Source organism: Balaenoptera ricei, chromosome 6 (genome assembly GCF_028023285.1).
Source record: "Balaenoptera ricei isolate mBalRic1 chromosome 6, mBalRic1.hap2, whole genome shotgun sequence".
Classification (NCBI taxonomy): domain Eukaryota; kingdom Metazoa; phylum Chordata; class Mammalia; order Artiodactyla; family Balaenopteridae; genus Balaenoptera; species Balaenoptera ricei.
Window position 1 is genome coordinate 67385810 of NC_082644.1, and position 17679 is coordinate 67403488.

Genomic DNA, 17679 nt, shown 5'->3' on the forward strand with positions numbered 1-17679 from the left:
ATTATATGAGTTTAAGAAGCCAGTAACAAAAGGCCAAATATTATATAATCCAAATTTATTGAGACAGAAAGGCAAATTTACTAAGACAGAAAGTAGTTTAGTGGTTGCCTAAGACTGGGGAGGGATGGAGAGTTGGGAAGTGATACCCAATAAGCACAGGGTTTTCTTGGGGGAGAAGAAAATGTTCTAAAATTGATTGTGGTGATGGTTGGGCAACTCTGTGAGGATAGCACAAACTACTGAATTGTACATATTTAAAGCGTGAAATATATGACTTGGAATGTATGATATTGAATTATATATCAATAAAGCTTTTGCAAAAATACATGAAATGTATTACTTGAAATGTATGATACTGAGTTACATATCAATACAGCTTTTACAAAAAATAAACATGAGATACTACTTCACACCCACTGGTATGATTCAGGGTTAGATGGCTCCATGGGTGTTGGCTTGGCTGAATGAATGCCTGAACCATCTCTTGACTGGTCACACTTTTCAGTATTAAAGGTTAGGGCCCTGAAAACTCTACTTCCAAAAACCCCAAAAGGAATTCTAAGATCAAGTTAAAGAATAATAGTCATTTGGTCAATTTCCTCACTTAAAAAGAGAGATAAACATAGTACCTTGTTCTGTGTCAGTCTCAGTCTATCAATAACGTTGCTACTGGCCAGAAGTAACTAAAGACCCACCCAGGACTAAGGCAACCCCCACAGACATTTCCCCTTCCAGAATCAATACTGTGGCTGGACTAGCCCTTATGGATCTTACTATGATTACAAGATGTACTTCAGCAACAACCACCAGGGAACTGTGAAAAATAAACAAGGTTTATTATTCACAAGTCGTGACCACACAGCAAGGTCACGGGTAGAGAGCTAGTGAATGCAAACCTGGGGTTCTGTCTTTATTGGGGTTGAGAGTGAGGTGCCTAGGGTTTCACAGGTTTCTTTTTATTGATGAATTTAAAACATAAAGCAGGAATGAAAGCACAAGAAGCACAAGAAGAGAAAAGCAAGAGGTCAGATGGTCAGTATCTAAGTTATCTAAGTCAGACCTCTTTAAAAAAAGGGACTTCATGGGTGGGGTGGCCTCGCTCTTTATCTAGTCCTATAGCTGTCAATTTGTTTATTTGAAATGGATGTCTTTCAAGTGGCTACCTAGGCAATCAAAAGCTTAATACCAGACAGACTGCAATCAACAAAGCTACTTGTCAGATAACTCCAGGAGCAAACAATCCTTCAGGACCCCGACTTTTGGCCTCACTGTGATTTCCAAGAAACAGCTACAGCTGGAATTCCTGGCTACAGTATTAACTAGGAGTGTGGTGAGCAGAAAGCTCTTCTCTGCTGGTAGCCACTCATGCAAGAAATTTCCTAAAGATGAACTCTCTTCCAAATTAATCTTCCTGGGAAAGTCTCAAGATGGTGGAGAAGAAGGACGTGAACTCATCCCTTCTTACGAAAATACCAAAATCACAACCAGCTGCTGAACAACCATTGACAAAAAAACGCTGGATCCTACCAAAAAAGATACCCTCCATCCAAAGACAAAGAAGAAGCCACAACAAGACGATAGGAGGGGCACAATCGCGATAAAAGCAAATCCCATACCCACCAGGTGGGCAAACCACAAACTGGAAAATAATTATACCACAGAAGTTCTCCCACAGGAGTGAAACTCCTGGGCCCCATGTCAGGCTCCCCAATCTGGGGGTCAGGCAACAGGAGGAGGAGCCCCCAGAGAATCTGGCTTTGAAGGCCAGTGGGGTTTGACTATGGGAAACAGAAACTCCACTCTTAAAGAGTGCACATAAGGTCTCGTGCATACCAGGGGCCAGGGAAAAAAGCAGTGCCCTCATAAGAGACTGGGCCAGACTTTCCTGCTAGTATTGGAGGGTCTCCTGCAGAGGCAAGGGGTGGCTGTGGCTCACTGCGGGGACAAAGACACTGACAGCAGTAGTTCTGGAGAGTACTCATCAGTGTGAGCCCTCCTGGAGGCTGCCATTTTCTCCCCAAGACCTAGCCCCAACCAACAGCCTGAAGGCTCCAGTGCTGGGATGCCTCAGGCCAAACAATCAACAGGTCAGGAACACAGCCCCACCCATCACCAGACAGAGTTTAAAGTCTTCCTGAGCATGACCCTGACCACCAGAGGGACAAGACCCAGTTCCACCTACCAATGGGCAGGAACCAGTCCCTCCCACAAGCCTCTTAAGACACCCTCATCCACCAGAGGGAAGACAGCAGAATCAAGAACTACAATTCTGCAGTCTGTGAAAAAGAAACTGCAATCACAGAAACTTAGACAAAATGAGACGACAGAGGAATATGTCCTAGATGAAGGAACAAGATAAGACCTGAGAAGAACAGCTAAGTGAAGTGAACATAGGCAATTCACCAGAAAAAGAATTCAGAGTAATGATAGTGAAGATGAACCAAGATCTTGGAAAAAGAATGGAAGCACAGATCGAGAAGATACAAGAAATGTTTAACAAAGACCTAGAAGAACTAAAGAACACACAGATCAACAACACAATAACTGAAATGAAAAATACACCAAAAGGAATCAATAGCAGAATAACTAAGGCAGAAGAATGCATAAGTGAGCTGGAAGACAGAATGGTGGAAATCACTGCCTCAGAACAGAATAAAGTAAGAAGAATGAAAGAAATGAGGACAGCCTAAAAGACCTCTGGAACAACATTGAACGCACCAACATTCACATTATAGGGGTCCCATAACGAGAAGAGAGAGAGAAAAGACCTAAGAAAATATTTGAAGGGATAACAGCTGAAAACTTCCCTAATGTGGGAAGTTAGACAGCCACCCAAGTCCAGGAAGCACAGAGAGTCCCATACAGGATTAATTCAAGGAGGAATACACCGAGACACAGTAATCAAACTGACAAAAATTAAAGACACACAAAAAATATTAAAAGCAACAAGGGAAAAGTAACAAACATACAAGGAAACTCCCATAAGGTTATCAGCTGATTTCTCAGCAGAAACTCTGCAGGTCAGAAGGGAGTGGCACAATATATTTCAAGTGATGAAAGGGAAGAACCTACAACCAAGAATACTCTACCCAGCAAGGATCTCATTCAGATTCGAAAGAGGAATCAAAAGCTTTACAGACAAGCAAAAGCTAAAACAATTCAGCACCACCAGAACAGCTCTGCAACAAATGCTAAAGGAACATCTCAAAGCTGAAAAGAAAAGTCCACAACTAGAAACAAGAAAATTACGAATGGGAAAGCTCACCAGTAAAGGCAAACATACAGTAAAGGTAGGAAATCATCCACACAGAAATATGATATCAAAACCAGCAGTTGTGAGAAGAGGAGAGCACAAATGCAGGATACTGGAAATGCATTTGAAATTAAAAGATCAGCAACTTATAACAATTTTGTTTATATACAGACTGCTATATCAAAACCTCATGGTCACTGCAAACTGAAAATCTACAATAGATACATGTAAAAAAAAAGAGAAAGGAATCCAAACACAACACTAAAGTTAGTCATCAAATCTCAAGAGAACAAAAGAGTAAGGGAAGAACAAAAACCTACAAAAATAAATCCAGGGCTTCCCTGGTGCCGCAGTGGTTGAGGATCTGCCTGCCAATGCAGGGGACATGGGTTCAAGCCCTGGTCTGGGAAGATCCCACATGCCGTGGAGCAACTAGGCCCGTGAGCCACAATTACTGAGCCTGCGCGTCTGGAGCCTGTGCTCCGCAACAAGAGAGGCCGCGATAGTGAGAGGCCTGCACACTGCGATGAAGAGTGGCCCTCGTTTGCCACAACTAGAGAAAGCCCTCGCACAGAAACGAAGATCTAACACAGCCATAAATAAATAAATAAATAAATTTTAAAAAATAAATTTAAAAAATAAATCCCAAACAATTAACAAAATGGCAATAAGAATATACATATTGATAATTATCTTAAACATAAACAGATTAAATGCTCCAAACAAAAGACATAGACTGGCTGAATGGATACAAAAACTAGACTCGTATATATGCTGTCTACAAGAGATCCACTTCAGATCTAGGAACACATACAGACTGAAAGTGAGGGGATGGAAAAAGGTATTCCATGCACATGGAAATCAAAAGAAAGCTGGAGTAGCAATACTGATATCAGACAAAACAGACGTTAAAATGAAGACTGTTACAAGAGACAAAGAAGGACACTACATAATAATCAAGGGGTCAATCCAAGAAGAGGATATAACAATTGTAAATATATACGTACCCAACACAGGAGCACCTCAGTAAAGGAGGCAAGTACTAACAGCCATAAAGGGAGAAATCGACAGTAACAAAGTAATAGTGGGGGACTTGACCACTCTCCACTTTCATCAATGAACAGATCATCCAGACAGAAAATCAATAAGGAAACACATGCCTTAAATGACACATTAGACCAGATGTATTTAATTTTTATAGAGCGTTCTATCCGAAAGCTGCAGAATACACATTCTTCTCAAGTGCACATGGAACATTCTCTAGGAGTGATCACATGCTGTGCCACAAAGCCAGCCTCAGTAAATTTAAGCACACTGAAATCATATCAAGCATCTTTTCCGACCACAATGCTATGAGATTAGAAATTAACTACGAGACAAAAAAACTGTAAAAAATGGAAACACGTGGAGGCTAAACGATATGCTACTAAACAACCAACAGATCACTGAAGAAATCAAAGAGGAAATCAAAAAATACCTACAGACAAAAGGAAACAAAAGCACGACAATCCAAAACCTATGGGATGCAGCAAAAGCAGTTCTAAGAGGGAAGTTTACAGCAATACAATCTTACCTCAGGAAACAAGAAAAATCTCAAATGAAAAACCTAACCTTACACCTAAAGCAACTACAGAAAGAAGAACAAACAAAACCCCAAGTTAGTAGAATGAAAGAAATCATAAAGATCAGAGCAGAAAGAAATGAAATAGAAACTAAGAAAAAAGAAAAGATCAATGAAACTAAAGGTTGGTTCTTTGAAAAGATAAATAAAATTGATAAACCTTTAGCCAGACTCATCAAGAAAAAGGGGGAGAGGGCTCAAACCAATAAAATTACAAATGAAAAAGGAGAAGTTACAATGGACATCACAGAAGTACAAAGGATCATAAGAGACTACTACAAGCAACTATATGCCAAAAAAAGGACCAACTGGAAGAAGTGGACAAATTCTTAAAAAGGTACAATTTCCCAAAACTAAACCAGGAAGAAACAGAAAATATGAACAGATGGATCAGAAGTACTGAAGTTGAAAATGTGATTTAAAAACTCCCAACTAATAAAGTCCAGGACCAGATGGCTTCACATGCATATTCTATCAAACACCTAGAGAAGAGTTAATACCTATCCTTCTGCAGCTATTCCAAAAAAACTGCAGAGGAAGGAACACTCCCAAACTCATTCTATGAGGCCACCATCACCATGATACCAAAACCAGACAAAGATACCACAAAACAAGAAAATAACAGGCCAATATCACTGATAAACATAGACGCAAAAAGCCTCAACAAAATACTACCAATTCAAATCCGACATTACATTAAAAAGATCATACACCATGATCAAAGTGGGATTTATCCCAGGAATGCAGGGATTTTTCAGTGTCTGCAAATCAATCAGTGTGAATTACCACATCAAAGAATTGAAGAATAAAAACTATATGATAATCCCAAAAGATACAGAAAAAGCTTTTGACAAAACTCAATACCCATTTATGACAAAAACTCTCTGGAAAGTGGGCATGTAGGGAACCTACCTCAACATAATAAAGGCCATATATGAGAAACCTGCAGCTAACATCATACTCAATAGTGAAAACCTGAAAGCATTTCCTCTAAGATCAGGAACAAAACAAGGATGTCCACTCTCACCACTTTTATCCAACATAGTTTTGGAAGTCCTAGCCACAGCAATAAGAAAAAGAAATAAAAGGAATCCAAATTGGAAAAGAAGAAGTAAAACTGTCACTGTTTGCAGATGACATGATACTATACATGGAAAATCCTAAAGATGCTACCAGAAAACTACTAGAGCTCATCAATGAATTCAGTAAAGTTGCAGGATACAAAATTAACACACAGCAATCTGTTGCATTCTATACACTAACAACGAAAGATCAGGAAGAGAAATTCAAGAAACAATCCCATCTACCATTGCACCAAAAAGAATAAAATACCTAGGAATAAACCTATCTAAGGAGACAAAAGATCTGTACTCTAAAAACTATTAAGATGCTGATGAAAGAAATTGAAGATGATACAAGCAGATGGAAAGATATAACACGTTCTTGGACTGGAACGATCAATATTATCAAAATGAGTATACTACCCAAGGCAATCTACAGATTCAATGCAATCCCTATCAAATTACCAATGGCATATGTCACAGAACTAGAACAAAAAATTTCACAATTTGTATGGAAACACAAAAGACCCCCAATAGCCAAAGCAATCTTGAGAAAGAAAAACGGAGCTCATGGAATCAGGCTCCTGGACTTCAGACTATATTACAAAGCTACAGTAATCAAGATAGTATGGTACTGGCACAAAAACAGAAATATAGATCAATGGAGCCAGAAAGAAAGCCCAGAGATAAATCCACGCACATATGGTCACCTTACCTTTGATAAAGGAGGCAAGAATATACAATGGAGAAAAGACAGTCTCTTCAATAAGTGGTGCTGGGAAAACTGGACAGCTACATGTAAAAGAATGAAATTAGAACACTTTCTAACAGCATACATAAAAATAAACTCAAAATGGATTAAAGACCTAAATGTCAGGCCAGACACTATAAAACTCTTAGAGGAAAACATAGGCAGAACACTCTATGACATAAATCACAGCAAGATCCTTTTGACCCACCTCCTCCAGAAATGGAAATGAAAACAAAAATAAACAAATGGGACCTAATGAAACTTAAAAGCTTTTGCACAGCAAAGGAAACCATAAACAAAACGAAAAGACAACCCACAGAATGGAAGAAAATATTTACAAACCATGTGACTGACAAGGGATTAGTCTCCATTATTTACAAACACCTCATGTGTACCAAAACAGCAAACAACCCAATCAAAATATGGGCAGAAAACCTAAATAGACATTTCTCCAAAGAAGACATATAGATGGCCAAGAGGCACATGAAAAGGTGCTCAACATTGCTAATTATTAGAGAAATACAAATCAAATCTACGAGATATCACCTCACACCAGTCAGAATGGCCATAATGAAAAAAATCTATAAACAATAAATGCTGGAGAGGGTGTGGAGAAAAGGGAACTCTTTTGCACTGTTGGTGGGAATGTAAATTGGTACAGCCACTATGGAGAACATTTTGGAGGCTCCTTAAAAATCTAAAAATAGAGCTACCATATGAGCCAGCAATCCCACTCCTGGGCATATATCTGGAGAAAAACATGGTTTGAAAGGATACATGCACCTCAGTGTTCACTGCAGCACTATTTACAATAGCTAAGACATGGAAGCAACCTAAATGTCCATTGACAGAGGAATGTATAAAGAAGATGTGGTACATATATACAGTGGAATATTACTCAGCCATAAAAAAGAATGAAATAATGCCATTTGTGGCAACATGGAGGACCTGAAGATTATCATACTAAGGGAAGTAAGTCAGACAGAGGAAGCCAAGTATCATATGATATCACTTATATGCAGAATCTAAAAAAAAATGATACAAATGAACTTATTTACAAAACAGAAACAGACCCACAGACTTAGAGAACTTATGGTTACTGGCGGGGAAGGACGGGGGAGACAGATAGATTGGGAGTTTGCGATTGACATGTACACACTGTTATATTTAAAATAGATAACCAGGCTTCCCTGGTGGTGCAGTGATTAAGAATCCGGCTGCCAATGCAGGGGACACGGGTTCGAGCCCTGGTCTGGGAAGATCCCACATGCCACAGAGCAACTAAGCCTGTGCACCACAGCTACTGAGCCTGTGCTCTAGAGCCCACGAGCCACAACTACGGAAGCCCACGAGCCACAACTATGGAAGCCCACGTGCCTAGAGCCCATGCTCCGCAACAAGAGAAGCTACCGCAATGAGAAGCCCGCACACCTCGACGAAGAGTAGCCCCCGCTCGTCGCAACTAGAGAAAGCCTGCGTGCAGCAACGAAGACCCAACACAGCCAAAAATAAAAATAAATTTTTAAAAATAAATAAAATAGATAACCAATAAGGACCTACTGTATAGCACAGGGAACTCTGCTCAGTATTCTGTAATAACCTAAATGGGAAAAGAATTTGAAAAAGAATAGATACATGTATATGTATAACTGAATCACTTTGCTGTACACCTGAAACTAACACAACATTGTTAATCAAGTATGTTCCAATATAAAGTAAAAATTTTTTTAAAAAGCTAATTGTCAGGTGCTTACACTACAACATCTACACACCCTAGTGCTGTTGTAAGAATTGAGTAACACACATAAAGCACTTAACACAGTGTCAATAAATTTTAGCTAGCTGAAAGAGGTGAATGGGGTACAGCTATAACATTAACTCCACATTCTACTCTTTGGGGATTGAGAAAAGAATAAAGGTCATTTAAAAGGAATACATTTCCCCTAAACATTTTTTACAATTAGAGGGTACTACAGATCAAGATTCTTCATTAAATACAAATATCTCAATATTAAAACTATTTGTCATTTATAACTTATTGCAAATTATTTTATCATCAAAACCATACTTAACGAAGGGTCATCAACATAAGTTCTGAGTTGCAGCTAGATACAATAAAGGGCATTTGGGGAGGGGAATGGAAAGGAATATGAGGATACTAGATACGTGAGTAGCTCAGTCATGGAAGAGTAACTGGCACAGGGCTCAGAGAGAGGTGGGAGGATTCCAAAAGATAACTCTACATAGCTATTTTGTCTAAACCTTGCTGTCTCTATGCTAGGGAAAACTATCTCATATCTTTGAAATATAACTTGTCAAGGCTGTAGATATGATATCAGAATAATTGTCTTTTCAGTTCACAGATTCTCTGAATCAAGCAGAATAACATCTGGACATGATTGAGAGAATATAGGGAGAGCCTGGATTTTAAGCCTGATTCAATGACACCTTTGGGTATCCTCACTGGGGAAGGAGGAAATTTATTCTCAATACTGAAGAAAGAAATTATTTGTGGCCGAAAGGGAAAAGTGTAGCAGACTACATTACTGCTCACAAATACTCACCCTTCTCTTCCCAGTCCCTGAGAGGACCACCCCATCTAACTAACACTGGCTTGGCCATATCACTTGGTTTGCTCAATGGAATCTGAGCAGCAGTGAGAGTGTGTTAGTTCCAAGCAGAGGCAGTAGGGAGGTATTTCATTTCCAGCAGCTCTCATGTTTTTTTTGCCTTTTACCAGGAGAACATCACGTCTCATATAGGGGGTACTCCTTCAGCCTGGCATCCAAACTGAGAACATACATGGAACAAAACACCTACTGGCTACCTCAGTTTACCGTGTATGTTATGAGCCACAGCCATCTATATGTGGTATTACAACTTCTCATGTGATCTCAGATACTTTCCTTCTACAGCCTCACACTAACTCACAAGATGCAACCTTTCCAGCGCCCACTTCCACAAGCAAGCTTCAAGACTTTTTTAACGTAAAGTGCCAAATATATTGCAGATTTTATATATTTTGTTACCATTTAACATGTGCTGTTTTTATTGTGTTTTTTAATGTCACGAAGTTTAGAATGTTATGTCACTAATCTCATTTTTCCTCTAAGCCCTATGGTTTTTATTGCACAATTCTGCAGAGCATAGTGCATTTTAGGAACACCTATTTCACATTATAACATAACTGACTGTATCTTGAAAAAAGAGACACGAATATCCATAATCCAAAGAGACAAGTTCTATAACTGAGCCACATATGGGTAGAAAAGCAACTGAGATAAGGTGATACTTAACCTTATGACCTGATCACCCCACCGCCAAACACAATCACACTGGGAAATTAGGTTTCAACATATGAATTTGAGGGAGAAGAGATACATTCAGTCTATAGCATTCTGTTCCTGGACCCCCAAAATAATATCCTTCTCACATTCAAAATATGTTCATTCTATTCCCAACAGCCCCAAAAGTGTTAACACATTCCAACATCAACTCAAAGTCTGAGTTCAAAGTCTCATCTAAATATCATTTAAAGCAGATTTGGATGAGACTCAAGGTACAATTCATCCTGAGGTTCTCCAGCTGTAAACCTGTGAAATTAAACAAGTTATGTGCTTCCAAAATACAATGGCAGAACAGGCACAGGACAGATATTTACAAGAAAGGTGTGACAAGTCTCAAGCAAGTCTAAAACCCAACAGGGCAAATTCCATTGGACCTTAAGGTCCATGAATAATCCTCTAACTTGATACTCTGCCCTCCAGGCCCACTGAAGCAGAGGTCCTACCTACAGGACACACTTGGGCAGCATTCCTGCCCCTTCAGCTTTGCTGGGCAGAGGGTGGGCACCTAAGGCTCCTGGCAGCCCTGCCCTAGTGAATTTGGGTGGCTCCTGTTCTTTGAAATCTAGGTGGAGTCAAACATGCCCCCTGGGCCTGTGCCTTCTCCACTAGTGGAGATGGCTTATTCCACCAGTTTGTTGCCTGCACCCTGCTGAGAGGCAGCTGCTGCACCAGGGGCTGCCAGAACCACACCTGGGGCAGACAAGGAGCTCAGCACCAGCAGTGCACCAGCAGAGCCCTCAAGGTGAGGTAGCACCAAGCAGCAAGCTCAAGGTCTCCAAACACTGGCATCTCCTCCTTTGAAATCATTCTGCCTCCAGGCCCTGTGCTAAGACAGTAGCCCTGGTGATTTCTGAACTGTCTTCAGGGTCATTCTTCCATTGTTTTAGGCAGCAGCATCTGGTTCCTGTTGAGATGGCTTATCCACACTAATCTTAACAAATGGTTGCTTGGCCACACCCTTAGTGTTCTCTTCTGAACAGGCTTTCTCATCTTTTGGATAGGTGGGGAATTTTCCAAATTTTTAAGTCCTGCTTCCTTTTTGCTTAACATTTATAATTATGCCTTTAAGTTATTTCTCTCTAATTATACTATGTTGATCTAAAACAAACAGGCTGCCAGGTATTTTTCCAAAAAAGATGGATTTATTTGGGATCGGCAGAGAACTGCAATCTGGAGTCTGCAATCATGGTGAGCCACATGGAAGCTCACCCAAGGCAAGGGAAGGAGAACACTCTCCTAGAGGGGAGGGCTACAGTAAACAAGGAGCCCAAGGCTTTTCATTGTTTGAGTCCCTGCCAGGAAAGAAGAGGAGTCTTTCTTCTTCCTCTTAGGCCCTGGTATCCTTGCAGGGCGTGAGAACTCCCCCTTCTGGTCTACTGATTCCATTTTACTGAGGTTTCTGTTTATTAACTTTTTACAACTACAAGCAGTTAGGAGGGCTCAAGCCACACCTTCAAACCTTTGCTTAGAAATTACTTCAAGTAAATATCCAATTTCATTGCTCACAAGTTCTACATTCTACAAAGCACTAAAACATGAACATAACTCAGCCAAGTTCTTTGACACTTTACAAGAAGGATCACTTTTCTTTCAGTTTCCAATAACACAGTCCTCATTTCCACCCGAGATCTTATCAGAATGGTCTTTACAGTACACAATTCTACCAATATTCTGCGCAGGATTACATAGGTGTTCTCTAAGAAGATTGAGGTTTTTCTGTACACCTCTCCTCCTTTCCTTTTGAGTCCACACCAGAATCTCCTGTTCACAACAATGTAGGCTTTTTCTAGCATGCACCTCAAAACTCTTCCATTACCCATTACCCAGTTCCAAAGCCACTTCAACATTTTTAGGAATTTATTACAGCACCCCTCCACTTCTCAGTACCAATTTTTGTTTTAGTTCATTCAGGATACTATAACAAAAATACCACAGACAAGGTGGCTTATAAAAAACAGAAATGTATTTCTCACATTTCTGTAGGTTTGGAAGTACAAAATCAAGGTGCTGGCAGATGTGGTGCCTAATAAGGACCCAATTCCTGGTTCATAGATGGTTTATCTTATTCATTTTCTTCCTATGTCCACACATGGCAGAAGGAGCAACGGAACTCTCAGTGGTCTCTTTAACAAAGGTACCAGTCCCACTGATGAGGAATCCACCCTCATAACTGTTCATCTCTCGAAAGCCCCACTTCCAAACTCATCATATTAGAGAAGTAGGTTTCAACACGAATTTTGGGGAACACAAACATTCAGTCTATACCACTAGCTCAACACAGAATTTACCTTAAATTCTACTTTAGTGATATTCTCATTTTATATGCATATGAAAACACTTGTCAGTCACAGAAGCGTAAAAAATATATTATACATGTACCTTGTGTTAAGAGTAGCATAATTAAAGCACGGATATATTAATAAGAAGAAAAACGCTGCTTTTTAACACTTACCACAAGCTTTAGAAGCAGCAACACAAATCTCTTCTGCAACATACTCCCCAGTTGGAAACGTCAGATAATCCCCCTCGGCTTTTCCAAGGGAATGATAAAGATAGACCTGTAGGACTGGATCTATTTGCTTCACAGAATTAGCATTTCCAGGAATATCACCATTCTGATGTACAGGAGATGAGGATGTTCCTTCCATTTCTGTCATTGTAAGGCATGCCATTCCCATGCACAGTCTTTTTTCAGAACATTTGCCTGTAAGAGAAACCAAAGTTACAAATGAACGTGATATTCATAAGTTATCCTTCATATATAAAGAAGTCTTCACTGACAACAATGACTGTCAAATCCATTAACTGAATAACTATCATGTACAGTCATTTCTCAGACAGATACTGAGGGTTTTGTTCCAGACCAGTGCAATAAAGTCACACAAATTTATTGGTCTCCCAGTACCTATAAAAGTTATATTTACACTATACTGTAGTATACTGAGTATGCAATAGCATTATGTCTAAAAAAAAATTGTACATACCTTAATTAAAAAATACTTTATTGCTAACCATCATCTGAGCCTTCAGCGATTTGTAATCTTTTAACAATAGTATTACCAAAGATCACTGATCATAGATCACCATAACAAATAATAATGAAGAAGTTTAAAATATTGCAAGAAGTATCAAAAATGTGACAAAGAGACATGAAGTGAGCAAATGTTCTTGGGAAATTGGCACTGATAGACTTGCTTAACACAGGGGTGCCACAAACCTTCAACTGTAAAAAACCAGTATCGGGGAAGCACAGTAAAATGAGGTATGCCTATACTACTATATACAAAGCACAGTGAGAGATATCAAAATTATAAACTTCCTGTGGACAACGACAATAAAATTGAAGCTTATACACTAACTGAGGAACCACAATATAAATATATAACACTAACAGAACAAACAAAATCAGTTACAGACAACAGAAGAAGAGATTCCACAAAGCGACATGATTTCTCAACAGATTACTCTGACAATTGCTTACTGGAATCTGGAAGGGAAAAATAACATTTCAAGCTGGGATTAACTGATGAGCTTTATTAGAGGAGGTCATATTTAAAACTGTTCTTGAAGCATGAATTGGATTTTGATGGATGGAAGAGGAAGAACGTTCTGGAAGAGTGGAACTGTTCTGAAGAGTAGAAAGATACAAGATATGTTCAATAATTTATTGGTCTGAGTGAAGTATTTGAGAAGTTATACCACTTAGGAAAGGATTAAAAATACAGATGGATAGGGACTTCCCTGGTGGTCCAGTGGTAAAGAATCTGCCTTGCAATGCAGGGGACGCTGGTTCAATCCCCGGTCAGGGAACTAAGATCCCACATGCCGCGGGGCAACTAAGCCCACGCGCCACAACTACCGAGCTCCCACGCCTCAACACGAGAGCCCGTGTGCTGCAAACTACAGAGCCCACGCGCCCTGGAGCCCGTGCGCCACAACTAGAGAGAGAAAACCCGCACGCCACAACTAGAGAGAAGCCTGCATGCTGCAACTAAGACCCGGATACTTGTAACAAAACTGCAGCTACATACCCAGTATGCATTTCCCCCTTCTTCCTTGATACAAAAGTCCAAATGGCAGGGTATACCAATGTACTCCCCCAAAAAAACTCTACTTCCCCACAGATGGATAGCCATGTGAACCAGTTTAAGCAAATGAGATTTAAGTGAAAGTTGCTGGGTGGTACTTTCAGGACCACTCCTTAAAAAAAGGTTGACGTAGCTGGCATGCCTCCTTTTACTTTTTCCCCTTCACCTTCTGTCTGAATCTAAGCATGAATATAGGTAGGGCAGTCACCTTAACACCATGTAACCATGAAGGAAAGGCCAAGAGAATAAACGACCTGGCAACCTTAAGCAGCTGAATCAATGTCAGGAATCCCCTACCAACCACCAGACACCTTGTTACGTATAAGTAAGTGCAATCCTAACTGATACAGTACGAAATAAAAGAAGGTCCAAATGTCAGACCAAAGAATTTAAACTTTATCCCACAGTCAATAATGATTAGAAAGGTGAAGTGATATAGTTAGAAAGCTATTACAATAACCTAGGCAATACTAAGATCCTGAACTGAAACAGCAATAGTTGGATGGTTAGAGGTAATAAAAGAGGAAGACTTGATGCACCATGAGGACTAACTGAATATAGAAGCCAGAAGTAAAAGATAGTATGAGGATTTCAAACTTGGGAGTTCTGTAATACCATTATTAGAAGGACTTTGTCCCTTGACTTTGGAAGGTGAGGAAAATAAAGACTACTGTTCTACAGACTTTTATTTAGGAATGAAAGCAGGGCAATTAGACCAAAATCTAGCTGGCAGTTAAAACATGAGACTGATATTTGGAAGACCTGAAAATCTGACAACCTTCCCCACAGATGTAATCATTTAAATCATGAGCTACGTGAAGGAAGAGGATGGGAATAACAGCAAACACACTTGCACAGCATTTACTATATGCCAGGCACCGTTCTAAATACAGATATTAAATAAATGAAGTGATTATTAAGTGAACTGCAATATGAAACATAGTTCTACATTCAACTACAAGGACCTTATTCTATTAGAGAAAATACTAGAGTTAATATTTATTCAAATAATATAAAACTATCAGTGTGTAAAAACAAAACAAAAAACTGGCAAATTGTGAGCAAAACTGCAAGATTTTTGAAGTTCCTCTGCATTTGGATATGCAAATTTAAACAATTTTAATTTGTTGAAAAACAGAATTTTTAAAAATATTTCTTATACTCTATTACACTATCTCTGTTACTCAGCTATAGAAAGCCATCAGATGAATTCTTAGCCATTAAAGAGCAAATATGCTAGAATTTCATCAGTTTGTGCTCACCATTATTTTGGATCCTATGCCTTCCTTTTGAACTCACTTTTTCCTACTGAAATATATTTTTTAGTAGATCTCTCAGTGAGGCCTTAAGGGTTTTTCTGTTGTAGTCTTTGAAATAAATTTTTTTCAGCTATACTGAGGTATAATTAACAAATAAGATATTTAAAGTATAAAACATGATGATTTAATATATGTATACATTGTGAAAGTCTTCCCCCATTAAGTCAATTAACACCTCCATCAACCTCATGAATTTACCGTTTTGGTGGGTGAGGGAACATTTAAATTCTACTCTTTAGAAAATTTCAATTCTACAACACAGTGCTATCAACCACAGTCACGTTATACACAGATGCTCAGAACTTATTTATCTTATAAGTGAAAATCTACCCTTTTACCCATTTCTATTTCCCCCAACCCTGGCAACCACTTTTCTACTGTCTGTTTCCTAAACTTTTTTTAAGATTCCACATATAAGTGATAACATGCAGTATTTGTGGTTCTGGCTGGCTTATTTCACTTAGCATAATGTCCTCCAGGCTCATTCACGTTGTCACAAATGACAAGTATTCCTTTTTAAAAGCTGAATAATATTCCTCTGTGTGTGTGTGCGAGCGTGTGCACACGCGCACATATATATACACCACGTTTTCTTGATCCATTCGTCTGTTGACAGATACTTTGGTTGTTTCCATACCTCGGCTGTTGCAAATGCTGCTGCAATGAATGTGGAAGTACAGATATGTCTTCAGAATAATGTTTAAACTTCCATTGGACATATACCCAGAAGTGGGATTGCTGGATCATACACTAGCTTTATTTTTAATTTCTTGAGGAATGCCATACTGTCTCCATAGTGGCTGTTCCAGTTTACATTCCCACCAAAAACTTACAAGGGATCCTTTTCCCCACATCCTCTCCAGTATTTTTTATCTTTTGTCCTTTGAATGACATTCTAATAGGTGTGAGGTGATATCTCACTATGGTCTTGATTTGCATTTCCCTGATGATTAATGATGCTGAGTACCTTTTCATGTACCTGTTGGCCATTTTTGTATGTCTTTGGAAAAAATTCAGATCCTTTGACCATTTTTTAATTGGGTTATTTGGGGGTTTGTTGTTATTGAGTTGTATGAGTTCCTTATGTATTTCAGATATTATCCTCTTAACAGATGGGTAGTTGACAAATATTTTCTTCAGGTTGGCTTTTCATTCTGTTGATGGTTTCTTTTGCTAAGCAGAAGCTTTTTAGTTTGATGTAGTCCCACTTGTTTATTTTTACTTTTGTTTGCTTTGCTTTTGTGTCAAACCCAAAAAAAAAAAAAATCATTGCCAAGACCAATGCAACAGAGCATAACCCTTATGTTTTAGGTCTTAAGTACAACTCCTTAATCCATTTTGAGTTGATTTTTCTGCATGGTGTAAGATAAGGGCTCGTTTTACCCTTTCACATGTGACTACCCAGTTTTTCCAACACCATATATTGAAAAGACCATCTTTTCCACATGTATAGACTTTGCTTCTTTGTCAAAAATTAATTGACCATATATGCATGGGTTTAGTTCAGGGCTCTCCTATTCCATTCCACTGATCTATGCATCTGTTTCTAATGTCAATACCGTACTGTTTGTTTGCTCGTTTGTTTTTAATACCATGCTGTTTTGATTACTATAGCTTTGTACATAGTTTAAAATCAGGAATTATGATGACTCCAACTTTGTTCTTTCTTAAGACAGTTTTTTTGGCTATTTGGAATCTTCTGTGGTTCCATACACATTTTAGGTTTGTTCTTCATCTGTGAAAAATGCAATTGGAATTCTGATAGGGACTGCATTGAATCCGCAGATCACTTTGGGTAGTATGGACATTTGAACAGTATTAATTCCTCCAATCTATGAGCACAGCATATCTTTCTGTTTATATGTATCTTCTTTGACATCTTGCATCAATGTCATGTAGTTTTCAGTGTACAGTTATTTAACTCCTTGCTTAAATTTATTTCCAAATATTTTATTATTTTTGATATTGTAATAGGGATTGTTTTTCTTAATTTCTCTGGTAGTTCATTTTTAGTGCATACAAACACAAATGATTTTTGTATACTGACTTTATATCCTGCAATTTATAATGAATTTGTTTATTAGTTCTAACAGTTTCTTGGTGGTCTTTAGGGTTTTCTACATATAATAACATGTCACCTGCAAAGAGAGACATTTTTACTTCTTCCTTTCTGATACTAGTGTCTTTTATTTCTCTTTTCTTGCATAATTGTTCTGGCTGGAACTTCCAGTTCTATTTT

At 38.8% G+C, this 17679-nt stretch overlaps 1 protein-coding gene across 4 annotated transcripts in view; it reads right to left on the reverse strand.

Moving 5' to 3' along the window:
- JAK2 (Janus kinase 2) overlaps window positions 1–17679 on the reverse strand; it is a 162221-nt gene that overhangs the window by 82424 nt on the left and 62118 nt on the right. For all 4 annotated transcript variants that reach the window (XM_059924783.1, XM_059924782.1, XM_059924781.1 and 1 more), the window contains one exon: window positions 12486–12737. In XM_059924783.1, coding sequence (XP_059780766.1) covers window positions 12486–12711 — 226 coding nt within the window. In that variant the 5' untranslated portion in view covers window positions 12712–12737. The remainder of the gene's footprint in view (window positions 1–12485; window positions 12738–17679) is intronic.